General features: G+C 60.2%; 2 protein-coding genes across 6 annotated transcripts in view; one reads left to right on the top strand and one right to left on the bottom strand.

The window, feature by feature from the left end:
- Window positions 1–5,750, top strand: part of STX18 (syntaxin 18) — a 123,386-nt gene extending 117,636 nt beyond the window's left edge. For all 5 annotated transcript variants that reach the window (XM_043572979.1, XM_043572982.1, XM_043572981.1 and 2 more), the window contains 4 exons: window positions 1,302–1,360; window positions 2,702–2,771; window positions 4,415–4,495; window positions 5,172–5,750. In XM_043572979.1, coding sequence (XP_043428914.1) covers window positions 1,302–1,360; window positions 2,702–2,771; window positions 4,415–4,495; window positions 5,172–5,267 — 306 coding nt within the window. In that variant the 3' untranslated portion in view covers window positions 5,268–5,750. The remainder of the gene's footprint in view (window positions 1–1,301; window positions 1,361–2,701; window positions 2,772–4,414; window positions 4,496–5,171) is intronic.
- Window positions 5,751–6,521: 771 nt separating this feature from the next.
- The window catches only part of NSG1 (neuronal vesicle trafficking associated 1), a 30,720-nt gene continuing 23,588 nt past the window's right edge, over window positions 6,522–13,653 (bottom strand). The window contains exon 5 of the mRNA XM_043572984.1: window positions 6,522–7,894. Coding sequence (XP_043428919.1) covers window positions 7,691–7,894 — 204 coding nt within the window. The 3' untranslated portion in view covers window positions 6,522–7,690. The remainder of the gene's footprint in view (window positions 7,895–13,653) is intronic.

Raw genomic sequence — 13,653 nt, 5'->3', positions numbered from 1 at the left:
CGGGTGAACTGGCAGACAGGACGGGAGGGTGCCCGCGTGGAGGGCTGGGGGGGAGGCTGAGAGGGGAGGGGGCAGACGGAGCAGAGAGTGAGCACAGCACATACCCTCCCTGTGAAGTCAGGGGGCGACTGGGCAGGGAGAACGTGAGTCCCTGCACGTGACCTGCTCAGCACGGTGTCTGCTGTGACTTCCCTAACCGTTGTTTTCCCTCCATTGTTGTTTCACTGAGCAAGTCTGGCCGGAGCCTCAGTTGGATCGCAGAGCCTGGGAGGCCCAGAGCTCACCTCCACCCGTCCCCCCACACAGCGCCTGGCGCAGACCGCGCCTCCGAAAACAGCTGTGGACGGGACTGCCGCTTTAGTAGATGTGAAGGAAAGAACACGCGTGAGGCCTTCTCGGACTTGGGTTTGACGCGTTCCCACCCTCAGGCAGCTCCTAGTCAAGGGGGAGTTTGGGACATGTACAGCTTATTACCGGGCTGAAAATGGCTAACGTCCTGAGAGATCTTCACGAGGTTTCACAAGGTGCTAGGCCAAGGTTAGAAACTGGAGAAAGAAGTTCCAGCTCGGGGGCCGGGATAGGTCATGGAGAAGGTGGCGTTGGAGCTGGGGCTGTGGGACGTGGGCCCCCGCCCGGGGCTGAGTACACGCTCAGGCAGTGGAGTGGGCGTCCGAAGGCGGGGTTGCGGGTCCCGCAGTGAGGAGGAGATCTGGCCCCGCGGCACGGCGAACCCTCAGACGTGCCATCCTCTTGTGGGGCTGGTGTCAAGTTGGCAGGAACGGTGGGGGCAGCAGCTGTCTGCTCCGAGTTTACGCGGCTCCGATGGGCTCCCGGGTGTCAGGGTGGCGCCCTCACCCAGACTGAGTCCTGAAGCCCGATCGCCAGCCTGAGCCCAGGAACACAGCGCTTCAGGCTGCTGGGCCTGTGTTCCTGTCACGGTGGACTGGCCAAGGCGTGGCTCTGAAATGAGACTGCCCTGCCCTCAGCTGAGCCGCTGGAGCTCAGCGCCCCACTTAAGACAGTGCCAGAGGGAGACAGAGCAGCGGGAAGGACGGCAGGCGACCCGACCCGCCCCGCCCGCACCTTCCCAGGCGTCCCGTCGGCTCACAGGCAGGGAGAAGTCCGGGCACAGGGATGTTTTCACACTGATGCCGCATCCCTCCACGCCAGAAGGAGGGACTTGGTGGCCACCCTCGGAGGGCAGATCAAAGATTTCCGAACAGACGCCTTGCTAGACTCTTGCCTTTGACCGTGTTGCTTTTGAGTATGACGTCACCCTTAGTGTGTTTGTCTCCTCACAGTTTGAACAAGAGAACCAGCGCCTAATTGGTGAGATGAACAGCCTGTTCGATGAAGTGAGGTATGTATGTGGTTCCTAGGAGCTGATGGCCTCAGCTTTTCTAGGAACTGGGAACTTTTCATTTACTTCGATGGCCAGGCATCCCCTTGTGGCCCTGGCCACGTGCACCCCCCTCAGCCATTCGGGGTCAAGGCAGCTGCCCAACTTCAGTGACTCCCCTTAACCTGCGGGCCCTTGGGAGGTCACCCCCTCTGTGCTGCCTTCAGGCTTCCAGTGACCGCAAGTTGCATGGTTAGGGGCTGTTAATTTCATCGCTCCCGGGTAAGGGGGCGGGCCTTGTGAGGGATGGCTGGCCAGGTGCAGCCTCCTGCATATGGCTCCGCTGGGGTCCGTCTGCCCCCTCAGCAAAGGGGTCGGCAGCGTGGAAGGAGAGTGGCCGTGCCCACGTGAGCCATCGCTGGCCCGCCCTCTAGGGGAGGCACGTGGGTGGGGCCTGTTTCCCCGAGAGTGTCTGGAGCATCTGGAAAGAAGGCCTGGGCTTTGGCAGGGAAATTAAACCCGCTGTGCTGTGGGCTCATCCAAAAGAAAGTGCGTCCTGACGCCGTACCCACAGCCCCCGGGGACTCTGATGGCACCTGTGCTCCTCTGCGGCCTCTGCCCTCGCGCTGTGGGCCTTGCGGGCCTTGCTCCGAGATTCAGTCCCCGCCCGCCTCACTTTTCCTTCCCACACCCGGAAGCACGGGAGGAGCGGCCGCCGGCTGCCCCGACACGGCTCAGCCCCTGCCGCCCCCATTTCTAGACCCGTGCCACCCCCCAGCCCACGCCCGGGGCGCCCTTGCTGGCCCTGAAACAGCGAGAAGCTCAGACGGTTGCTGAACCCAGATACGTTTTCAGACAGAACCGGAGGACTTTTCCTTTCGCCGGGAAGTTGGTTTGGGTGGCAGCACCCTGCCCCTCGACCTCCTGGGCGGTAACGACGTTGAGTGGTCGGCACACGCTGGCGTTCTGAGTCTCCGCCGCGTTACTGTGGTTACCGGGCCGGGTACAGGCCTTAGCATTCGAAGGCTGCCTGTTGCAACCAGGGGTGCAGACTCCGAGGCAGGGGCACCGCAGGTCAGCTTGCAGGGGAAGGCTGGTTCCGCAGTGCAGCGCGCCCCCTAAGTGAGAGACTTCAGAGGAGAGCCAGGAAGTGCAATGCCGGCCTCCTCCTTCCTGAGCCTGACGTGGTGGCCCCCCTCCCCCCCCCCCCACGAATGATGTGGTGTCCCCTCCCTCTCTGGAGGCTGTGGTGGTGTTCCCTCCCATTTCTCACTTACGTGGTCCATTTAGAAATGTGTAACACTCCTGCTAGGACCACCACCTACTAATAGTTGTATGTAATTTTTTTTTTCTTTAATGAAGGCAAATCGAAGGGAGAGTGGTTGAAATTTCCAGGCTCCAAGAAATATTCACAGAGAAGGTTTTACAACAGGTAAGAAAAAAAAAAATTACGATTTAAGGTTTAGCTAAAAAGAATCTACTGTGACATCTACTGTGACATCAGGGTGCTTGTTCTGAGGTTGCCTGATCCCTGCAGCCATGTGCCCCGAGCCACGTGGGTTAGTACAGCTCCTCACGTGAGGGCCTCCTGACCCCCCGGTGCAGCCTCTGTGCGGGGCAGGGAGCTCTCTGCACCTGACCCACTGCTGGCTGGCCCAGGCCGGACTGGGTGGGAGTCCAATGCCCACAGAGGAGGGAGTTGGGTAGATCTTCCTTCCGGGTGCCTCTGAGCTAGTTTTCCCGTCTGCAAACGGAGTGGCCCTCGCAGGGCCGTCGTGAGGCTCGGAGATAACCCACAGGAAGCACCCAGCACACCTGGCGGGTCGACAGTGTGACTTAGGGCTCACACTTGGCCCTCTCGGAACGCCAGGTCCGTGCCACCTCAGGTGTCCCGTCCACACAGGAAATAGGGTTGTTCTCTGAAGGGGATTTTCATGTTATTTCTTCCTGCCTCCAGTTCTGAAACTCATCCGGCCAGTAACTGGCAAAACTTTTAGGGACCCGATAAATTTATCCTTCTTTTTAGCATCCACAGACCGTGGAATGGTTTCAGAGTCAAAATCATTTCTGCTGCATTGTGTTAAACTGGCCCAGTTGGCCTAAGACCCTCCCGCCCCCACAAAACCTGCCCGAAACCTCACAACCAGAGTCGAATCGCTGTAAATTTAGGTATGTGCAGTCTGACGGAAAGTTCGGGTTCACGAGTTACCCTTTCTAACTACATTGAAGGACCAATTTAAGCGTGCATGTGCTAAGCCTCCACTTAGAAGCCTGATGGCTGTCACTTCAGCCTCCTGACCCATAAAACAGCTAAGTGAGCTGTCCCTGTCAGAGCACACGACTTGCTTCCAGGGACAGCTCAGCGTGGCAGGAGAGCTCAGAGGCCACGTTGGGTCACACACACTGGCTCCGATCCAATCCTGACTTCCAGTGTGTCAGGTGACCTGGGCACCCCAGCCACACTGCCCTCTTCAGACTGGGCACATGTCCCCCCCGCACTCTCAGGGCTGGGGCTCGAGGTTCCTGACGCACTTCCAGCTCGTGGCAGGCTCTCAGTACACGGGAGCTGATGTTTTTACGGTTTAGTTTTTTTTGGTTTTTTGTTTTTTTTTTAAGAGAGACACAGATGGTGAGACACGAAGTGCTCCCCTGAAGCTAGCGTGCGTGTCTGAAAGCACACACATCTGGAAGCTCATGTCTCTGGATTTCATAAATACGCGGGGGACCAGAGGGAAGCCCCTGGCATGCGGTGGCTGCTCCGTGTTGGCAGCTCTCGCGTTTGTCCCTTCTGGCCGGCAAGTGGCACAGGAGGTAGCAGCTGGGGTGGAAGGGCGACAGGCACTGGGTTCTGGTCCCAGTCCTGCCACGTGGTTGCTGCGTGACTCTTGGCAAATTACTAAACTTCTCTGAACCCTGACTTTCCCTTTTGTAAAACGGGGCTGTGCCTGCCCCTCGGGACCCGGCGAGGACCCACAGGCTCCCGCTTGTAAAGCCCTGGCTGCTGCTGGCTCCTGATGTCCGGATGCTCGGGGAAGGAGATGGTGGTCGGGTCTACCTGTCTCTCCTCTTGCATAGGAAGCCGAGATCGACAGCATTCACCAGTTAGTTGTGGGGGCGACTGAGAATATCAAGGAGGGCAACGAAGACATCAGAGAGGTGAGTACCCTTGGGCCCCCCAGGCCCCACCGGCCTCCCCGTCCGGGCAGTCAGGGCTGCGTGAGAGCCTTGCCGGGGCCCAGCCTGCAGGGCTGACCTCCTAACCGTGCTGACCTCTAAGACAGTCACATTTCTGTCCTCGCCAAACCCGGGGCACCTGCTATTACCAAGACACAGGACTCACCGCCCTCCAAAGGAGCGATCGGAGGCACACGAGGTCACTCTTGGCAAGGGTTGGATCAGCCACCTGCACCAGGGGTGGGCGCCACCGGAGAAGCTTGTTGGACCCCCCACCCCGAGGGCCAGAGCCCTGGTCCCTGTTTATCGAGGCCACCACAGTGGACTCTGTTGAGTGGACGTGGTCTTCTGAGTGTGGTCCTCGGTTTGTGTTGACGTGGGACCATTCCTGGGCCACTACCGCTGCCGGGCCAGCCGAGGGGCTCTTTTTAACCCTGGGCCCCACGTGGGCCGTTTCCGGGTGTTTGCTGGGAGAAGGGTGTAGGACGTCTGAATAAGGGGGAGACACCTGTTTTCTGGTGGATTCTAACCACTGTTTGGCTCTGCTTACTAATTAAGGTAAGCATAAGCTCCAGGGTAGGGAGTGCGAGCGGACACACGGAGGGCGTGAGCACTCCTCAACCCAAAATCCTGTGCTCCTGCCCTTCCCGCCCCCCAGGCCATCAAAAACAACGCCGGCTTCCGAGTGTGGGTGCTCTTCTTCCTGGTGATGTGCTCCTTCTCCTTGCTCTTCCTGGACTGGTACGACAGCTAGTCTGCCCTGCTCGCCCTGGCGCATGGGGCGCTGTCAAGGGTCTCCGGCATCGGACCAGGGCTGTGCCCAGATCCTACCACGTTGGGGGGAGGGGGCGGTGGCAGAGCTACGTGCTCCCACAAAAGGGACACCCAGACCTGTGGTCTTAGCCCGTTTAGTAGCTGAAAAAGAAACTAATGAACACAAATTGACAGTGGACTGCGTGGCACTCCTGAGGCAGGGTGGAAGAGAGGGGGGTCGTTACTGGCTGCACCCAAACTGGTGGCCCACGTGGAGGGGCTGCCCGGAGGCGGGGCTCAGGGAGGCACCGACCTGGCCCTTCCAGTGGCTTAGGGAAGAGTGCTGGGTGATAACTTCTCACGGCAAGCGACCATCACTTACTTTCCTGTAGCTTCTTGTCTGCCTGAGCCAAGTGCTGCAGAGTCGCTACGTTGTAGAAAACTCGCCTTTGCCTCACAAATATAATAAATGCAACTACGGTTACTTCGTGTAGTATCAGTGGGTCCAGATACAGAAGGTCAGCAGACGCCTGCCTGCCCGTGGGGGAAGGGGTGTGGGGACAGACCCTGGGCCCTCAGCAAGGGGCTGCTGGGGCCCAAGGAGCACTTGTCTGCCCTTGGGCCCGTGCACCTGTCCCTCTAGAACAGGTGTTCCTGTTTGCAGTGGGAACCACATCTGTGCAGAGAGCATGCTGGTGTTCACGGGGCCCCACCTCGGTGTGGGTGCCGATGGCTCTGCGTTGCCCCCTTGCAAAATCATGTGCTGTGTATGCAAAATCGAGAGTCTGTGGTGCAGCCACAGGGACCCTTGTGTTCTTTCTCTGCACAGAGTGAAAATGTCAAAAGTTACGTGTGAATGGATTTACAGTCAATAAAACGTCTACTAGAAAATACAAAGGGGTGATGCCTTAGCAGTGCGTTTACGTGGGCTAGAGCTTTCATGGATGTATCTGTGTGGGAGAGTTTGGCACGTAGTCAGTGCTTCTCGTGCGTGCTCACATCACACCCTCACAGCACGCAGCTCTAGAACACGCGCCCCGGCTCCAAGGCCACGGTCATGGTTGCGAAACACCCTCCGTAATAAAATCCGGTTCTGGAAGCATATTTCAGAAAGCAGTGATGGAGCTGGCCGTGGCCACCACGCTTGTTTGCAACAGATCTCAGACTCATTGCCATTTATTTTTGACCTACTGAAAACAGTGAAACTTCTGACATGTCCACCAGAAACAGCACAGATAACATGGAAGAAAATGTCTGCGGATGCCTTGTTTCCATTTAATGGTTTTACACACGTAGCTTAGCTAACTGGCAATTTTGTAAACATATCCTTTAATGTCAAGATTCAGCTTGAAATGTAACTTCTTTACAAAGATCGTGAATTGAAATGTCCTCAGTGGATCTGCAAGTTGCCACGCCAGCCCCTCCCAGCCTCCCCTGCCTGCTCCTTACATGAAAAGATTTCTAGTTCACAAAATAAAAATCAGTCTTGGCTTCCCAGCAATTACATTTTGACCTTGCCAACACAAATAAGGTCTTAAAAACTAACTCGCTAACAGGGCTGTTGGTGCAAATTTATTCATTAACAGGACAGAACAAAAAAGACCAAAGGGTGTCGCTCCTATTCAACACGTCACAGAGCAGACGGACTACCTACAGGGGCCCGGACTTCCTCAGGCCCGTGGCCCAGGGTCCTCCCACAGCCCCTCACCACACGTGCTGGGACACTGGACCCGGTCTACATGCGCCGGCCCGAAGCACGGTGCTCTCCGCACCAAGGTGCCAGCCAGCTCCAGGGGGCGGAATAGAGCCTCCCGAGCGGGCCCTCCTGCGGACACTCGGCCGCTTCGGAGTGGGCGCGGGGAAGGGAAGGGCGCACCCGCTACCGGACGTCCCATTTTCTTCCTTCTCTGCACCTCTCACTGCCACACATCATGGTGATGGCCCGGCTGCCGCCTGATTGAAGGTGGGAAGAAATCCGAAGTACAGCTTGCTCTTAACCAAGTGGGGACCCGTCTAAATATGGCTGTGGAGTAAGGTTTGCCAACAGCAGTGCGGTGGGGAGGGGGAGGGCAATAAAAAAAATCGATTCCACGAAACGCATTATTTATCTGAATCCAAACCCCTTGCATATCCAGTGTAAATTTACTTTCTGATGGCATCCCATAAATCCCAGTAAAGCAGCTAAATTAAGATTCCTTAACATGGAACGTGGTGTCACAGCTCTTTAAGCAATGCTGATATGCACTTGATCTTATGCCCATGAGCGGTCGGCAGCAAGTTTTATTGGCAAAGCAGCATTAGCAAACAGAAGCGGTTGCACCATAAATGAATAACCTCTAAATTATCGGTAATTATATTTAACGAAACGTCCCTCCAAGTCCCTTTGTTACCTTCGAGTGACACATTGTGAGGAACCTGCCCGTCTCACTGAGCTGACTTGTCAGCGGCTTCGGTCTCCTGCTCGGACAGCTTCTCTTCCGACAGAACCGACATCCAGGGTGAGACGGAGCGTGTGATGCTCTGCTTGGCCAGGTTGTAGTGGTTGATGACGGTGTAAAACTTCTCCCGGGCACTGGAGTCTTGCTCCGCGTAGTAGCTCTCCAAGCCTTCTGGAATGCACTGGGTGTTCTGAAAGACAAGGGGCCGTGGAGACGCACGTCTCGATGCTGCGGGGATGCCGGAGGGTCTCCGGTGAACACCCCCCAGGTGTTTACGGGGACCTTCCCTGGGCTTAGAGGAGAAACGCAGCCCAGCCACCGCCTGCACTGGTCCCACCGCGACAGGACAGACATCTTTAGCAAGGCCATGACACAGCGGGGCTTGGGCTGCAGGGGCACGATGAGCTGTCCTGCTTTGCTAGAGATCTTCCACTAGTTGTCATTTACGTTACATCTACTAGAAGATACTTTGGACCTGTCTGCTGGAAACACAGATAGTAAAAGAAGGGAAGTCAGGAAAACCTCCTGGGAGCTGGATCTTTAGTAGGCCTTCTCCAGAGGAGGGGGTCGGAGGAGGGTGCGCCCTCGAGGCAGAGGAGATGGGCCTCACAGACAGGACAGTGCCAGCAGGGTGAGGAGGGCACTGGGAAGGATGACCGGGGTCAGACGGCCACACAAGGGCTAGAAGTCCCGTCGGGGAGCTGGTGTGACCTTGTGACCCAGAAAGCAGGAGCCCAGACAGCAATACGGTGGGGGGGGGGGGGGGGGCAAGGGAGTGGGCTATCCCAGGCAGCTGTCCACGAAGGAAGAGGCTTCATCCCTACAGGCCACGGAACCCTGAGGGGGCCTGGGGTGGGGGAGTCCAGTCCATAGCTCTCATCAGCTGGTAAAACATCCAGGACCCCAGAGAGATCCTGCACCCAAGGCTGCCTTTCCTGGTGGGTCCAGGAGCCGACCCAGGCCACTGGGCCACCACAGCTGACGTGGCCCGAGCACACCATACACGTGCAGCTCACCGGGCCCACGAGCCAGGTGGGCGGGGCTGCGGATGATCGGCTTCCACGGCGCATTCTCCCAAGTCAAGCAGGCACTTGGTGCTGAGCTAACTACGCTTCCCAGCTCCTGGCAGCCAGGCCAGAGGGACGGGCGTGGATGCCCACCCTCCACCTCTCCCACGGCCCTTTCTCGCTGGCTTCGACTGCCCAGAGGCGGAGAATGCCCTGAGGGGCTGGCAGGGCAGCACAAGACAGAATCAGGGCTCCAGGATGATCTCACAGAACTGCCTCCACCCCCCCCCCCCCCCCCCCCCGCCGCCCGCCTTCTGCCTGGAGCCTTCATGTGAGAGAGACGGACCTCCCGCCTCGTGGAAGCCACGTTACCTGTGTGTCTGAGCAACCAAAGCAATACACGAACGCCACGATCTCTTCCTCAGTGAGGGGAGACCTCAGCAAAGACGGGTGCCTGGCCTTGGCCACCTCCACACTCACCAGGAAGAGTCTGAGAACCCAGGCTCTCTGCCTACCGCTAAGGGTCTGACTCAGCACCTTTGTATCCTTAAACCTCCCCAGACGATTCTGAGGCTCCGCATGCTGCACGCGGTGTCTCGGCCAAGGCCGCCCCGCTGGCAGGTGCACCGCCTGGATCTGAAGCCCAGGCACCAGCCACGGCACTCTGACCAGTTAACTCCTGGGGCTTCGCAAGACGCCCAGCGGCGCAGACCGTCCGTTCACCTCTCCTGGGCAAGCGCCTAGTGGAGAAGGTGACAGGATCTTTGATGACATCATCTCTGGCCACCTCGGGCCATCGCCAGGCCGGCCGGCCAGCCACAGCTGCTGCACCTCAGACGTGGGCGCTGGGAGACACGAGTGCCGGCCCGGGATGCACCAGGGGAGCCTCCCCCGGGCCTGGGCCCAGCTCTTCCTCGGTCTCTAAAACCCAACGGCAGGTGAAGAAGGCTGCTCCTTGAGATCTGCCCGCAGACGCAACGCCCACCTGCCACTTCCCCGGCAGCAGAGAAAACGGGACTGGGGTTCCGCCACCCATGCTTCCTCCTCCTGACCTTCTTCCTCCTCCCGACCTCTCTGCACCTGACAGCTGGCCAGGCGCTTCCTATGCACGTTCTCTCGCTGCGAGGCAGGTGCCGTTAGCCCCGTTTTCCAGCCGGGGCAGGTGAGACCTGGAGACGCAAAGGCACAGCAGAGTGCCCAGCGCCCCACGTGGTGTCGCCGTGGGAAGCCGCCAACAGGTGACCCACTGGACTCCCGAGTCGAGCAGAGTGAGAAGTGAAACAGTCTGCCCCAGGGCCGGCGGGGCAGAACGTTCTTTTCCCGGAGCCCCGGCAGTGTCTGGTTCAGCCAGAGCTCAAGCCCCAGCTCGGGCCCACACAGGCCTCGGGAACGCGGCTCGGCTCCCCGCGCCCTGCCTGCCCTACCGGCTCAGCCTTCGGCACCTTCACAGGCGAGCGACACACTGTGACGTCGCCCTCTGAACCCCGAGGCCTCCGCAGTGGGCGGCTCCACACAGCCCGGCCCCTGCTCGGTGCCAGAAACAGCAACACAGGGCAGAGCACACGACTTGTGCAGAGAGAGCAGGGATGACGCCCCCGTCACACAAAAGCTCCGCCGCTCAGACGTAGCGGCCGCCCGTGCCCGGGGTCCCTCTCTGCCCGGATGGCTCTCCTGGGATGCCGGCCTCGTGTCTAGGACGAGGATGGCTGGGGGTCGGCTCTCCCTCGGGTGGGCTGTCCAGCAGGGTCAGGAGCTGTGCCAGGCAGCAGGATCACCGAAAGGAACACGCCAGAGCCCGGGCCACGGGCCCTACGCTACCTACTAGCCCCCGTGCCCGTCCCCGGGGCCTTCACTCAGGAGACCTGGGCTGTGCTCCTCCGACACCGAGAAGTGGCGGGTCTGGCCCCTCAGCGGAGCGAGGTCGGGGCCTCCTCGGTGTGGCTGCTGACGGATGGAGGCTGTCGTGCCTGGTCGGGTGCCCGGCCCACGAGCTACCGTTTCATCACTGCTGGGTCTGGGAAGACAGCGAAGGGGTACAGACGGCACCGGGGTCTTGCAGGAGCGGACGACACGTCCACACGCCTCTGTTCCCCAGGACGGACCCGGCATGCCAGGCGGGTGCCGTGGGTACTTCCCTGTTGGGTAACCCAGAGACGAGTGACCGCCGCGGACAGCGGAAAGGGGACGGAATGAACGCATGCTCTCCCCTCAACCCGGTCCTGCCCCGCCAGCGGAGAACAGTCCTCCTCTGGTCAAAGGATCAGAACCACCTTCCGGGAGCACGGAGGACTATTTCCAGAAGAGAAAGGACAAAGGACTGCGGCATGCCCCACACCCCGCTCTGCCTGTCCAGCCCGTCGGTGGGCCAGGAGGCGGCTTCAGAGTCGGCCCACGCTGCAGGCCAAGTTCACCACAGTTCCTCCCGCTCTGAGCCTCGGCGCCCCCCGTCTACGAGATGGGGCCAAGGGGCCCCGCATGCTGGGTGTCCATGAGGACTGTGGTCCGCGATGGGCAGCTCGGGCAAGAAGACAGGATGTGTCCACGCTCACCCACACCCACATCCGGGTGTCAGGAAGCAGCCGCCCCCGTCCGGCAAGGCAGGTGCCCCCCCCCCCTCTAGCCGCACTGCCACCTGTGCTCCATCCTCTCCCCCTGCCACTCGCCAGCACCCGCCGGGCAGTGTGGGACTCCACTCCGGTCCGGGACAGGGCCTCCAGGCCTAAGAGAGTGGCCCTGCCCTCAGGGCACCAGGCCAGGACGACGGGCGGTTCTGCCACTGCCCGTACACAGGCCACAGGAAGCAAATGCGGGGCAAGCACCATGGTGGGCAGGTGGCAGGTGAGAACCCCAGTTGTGAAGTAGCATGGGGCCAGGGGCTCCCCAGTATGTTCTGACCCGGCCCCCATCAGGACAGAATCACAGCCACACGTCCCCCTGAGGGGGCCCTGCCCCTCATCTCTCAGCCATGAAAGCAAATGACCGTCACACCAACGAGGTAATCCGAGGAAGCGTGTTCCAGCCCTGGCACATGGTCAGCACTGGCAAGTGTTCCTCGGGCACGAACTCCACCGAGAGAACTGGTGTGTCTGACCGTCTGCGTCAACATGCAGGGCCGGGCAGTTTCCCAGTACGTGGAAACCCTCCCGTGAAACTCCTATGACGACTTCACGGTTTCAAGAAAAAGGCAGGAACTTAGCACCCGCCCCTGCCCACCCGTCAGGACGGGACACTCTGGCGGGGAGGCCTGGCCGCAAGGAGCCTCCCCTCACCCGCAGCGCAGGTGCCTGCCCTCTGCTTTGTGCCAGGACCTCTGCGGCACCCGTGCCCATCAGCCCTTCCCACGGGCCCCCCTCCGGCTCTGGGGTCAGCAGGACCCAGCCCAGTCTGTGGCCTCAGTCCAGGAGCAGGCCCTCGCCACCGCGGACAAAATGGACTCCTCACTCAGACTGCACCCTAGGTGACCTGGAAGCAGTGACCCCGGGCACGCACAGTCACCCTGGCTGCCTCTCTGCCTGGCACTGGGTATCTGCCTGTCTGCTTGCCACTTGTCTCCCCACCGGAACACCGGCCCCACGGGCAGGACCTGGACTCCTCCCGTCCTGCACCACACCACACGCCCAGCACCCAGCAGGGCTCCCCACAGGAAGCACTGAATATATATGTACCAAGGACCCATGGGGGGTGACCTTGGGGCACAAGGAAGATCGTGTCCATGTTGCATCTAACCACCGATACAAGGGGGATCTACTGGTACCTACCCAGGTTTTGGGGAGCATTCAGAAATCCCCGTGTGAAAACCCCTGTGAACCGTCAGGTCTGTGTGTGACGTGTACAATCGCAAAACAGGCGGAAAGGCAGGGAGGGGACTTCGGCACGCATCGCGCTTCCCCCCCTCCAGCTTCAGCCAAGGGCTCTTGGACCCAGACTAGCAGTTCTCCAGCCCTCCAGCTGTGTTTTCCAGGAAGGACATCTGCCCCCAATTAGGTGGAAACGCCAGTGGAAGATGCCCAAGTCCCAAGGGACGCAGCTACAGAACACTCACTTGGTGCCGGCTGGGCACCAGGATCACCCGTCCCGGCCTCTGAACGCACAGGCACCTGCCCCCTTCCCTGCCAGGACTCTCAGAACCAGGCCTTCATCTCTGACTCCACCTGCCTGCACCAGCAGAACTTGGCCTTGCAGGGAGGGTGGGGCAGCTTCAGGCTGCACCCTCCTCCTCCGTGCAGGACGCGTGCCCCGGGCCCAGAGAAAGAGCCAAGACGCGGACCCTGCGTCCTCCTGATGGAGCCGCTGGCCCCTGTTCTTTGTGAGCAGCCCGTCTAGTCCCAGGAAGCTGTCCTCTGCACACGTGGGTCCCGTCAGGGCACCGTGCCCACATCTGCTCTGCTTCCTCCCCATGACCTCGGCCCCCCTGCGTCACCCAGCCCTGGACCAGGCTCTCCCCTGCATCCCAGAGTCACTCTTCAGCCTTATGTCATGTGGGTGTCCTCTCCATCCCCAGCACCCTGCCGAGTCTCTTCCCAGGCTCCCTGCGGCAGCCTGCTGGGTCATCTCGCCAACCCTCCAGCCTCCCTGGGCCACTGAGTTCACACCCACCCCCCTCCACTCCGGAGGCCCCTGCCTGGCACCAGAGGTGGTGCACAGACTGGCCACAGCTGGCTCATCCCCCACTGCCTCCAGGCCGACCCTGCCTGCGTTCTGCCATCAACCGTGTTTGCCACTCCCCTAGCCCACCTGGTCCGGCCCGGCCGGCCTCCGGAGTCTGCTGATGTACGTACTCGGTCAAGGCCAGCCCTGCCCTCCTCCAAGCCCCCCCAAGGCCTCTGGGCTGGTCTCCTCTAAACCGTGGTGCCTCCTGAGCCTCCAGATAGCCTGGCCCAGGGTGTGGATGGGTCTGCTGAAAGGGTGGGGTGTGGGGGGGTTCCCCGGGTCCCCACGCAGC

Source organism: Prionailurus bengalensis, chromosome B1, assembly GCF_016509475.1.
Source record: "Prionailurus bengalensis isolate Pbe53 chromosome B1, Fcat_Pben_1.1_paternal_pri, whole genome shotgun sequence".
Taxonomy (NCBI): domain Eukaryota; kingdom Metazoa; phylum Chordata; class Mammalia; order Carnivora; family Felidae; genus Prionailurus; species Prionailurus bengalensis.
This window is presented reverse-complemented; position numbering and strand designations above follow the sequence as displayed.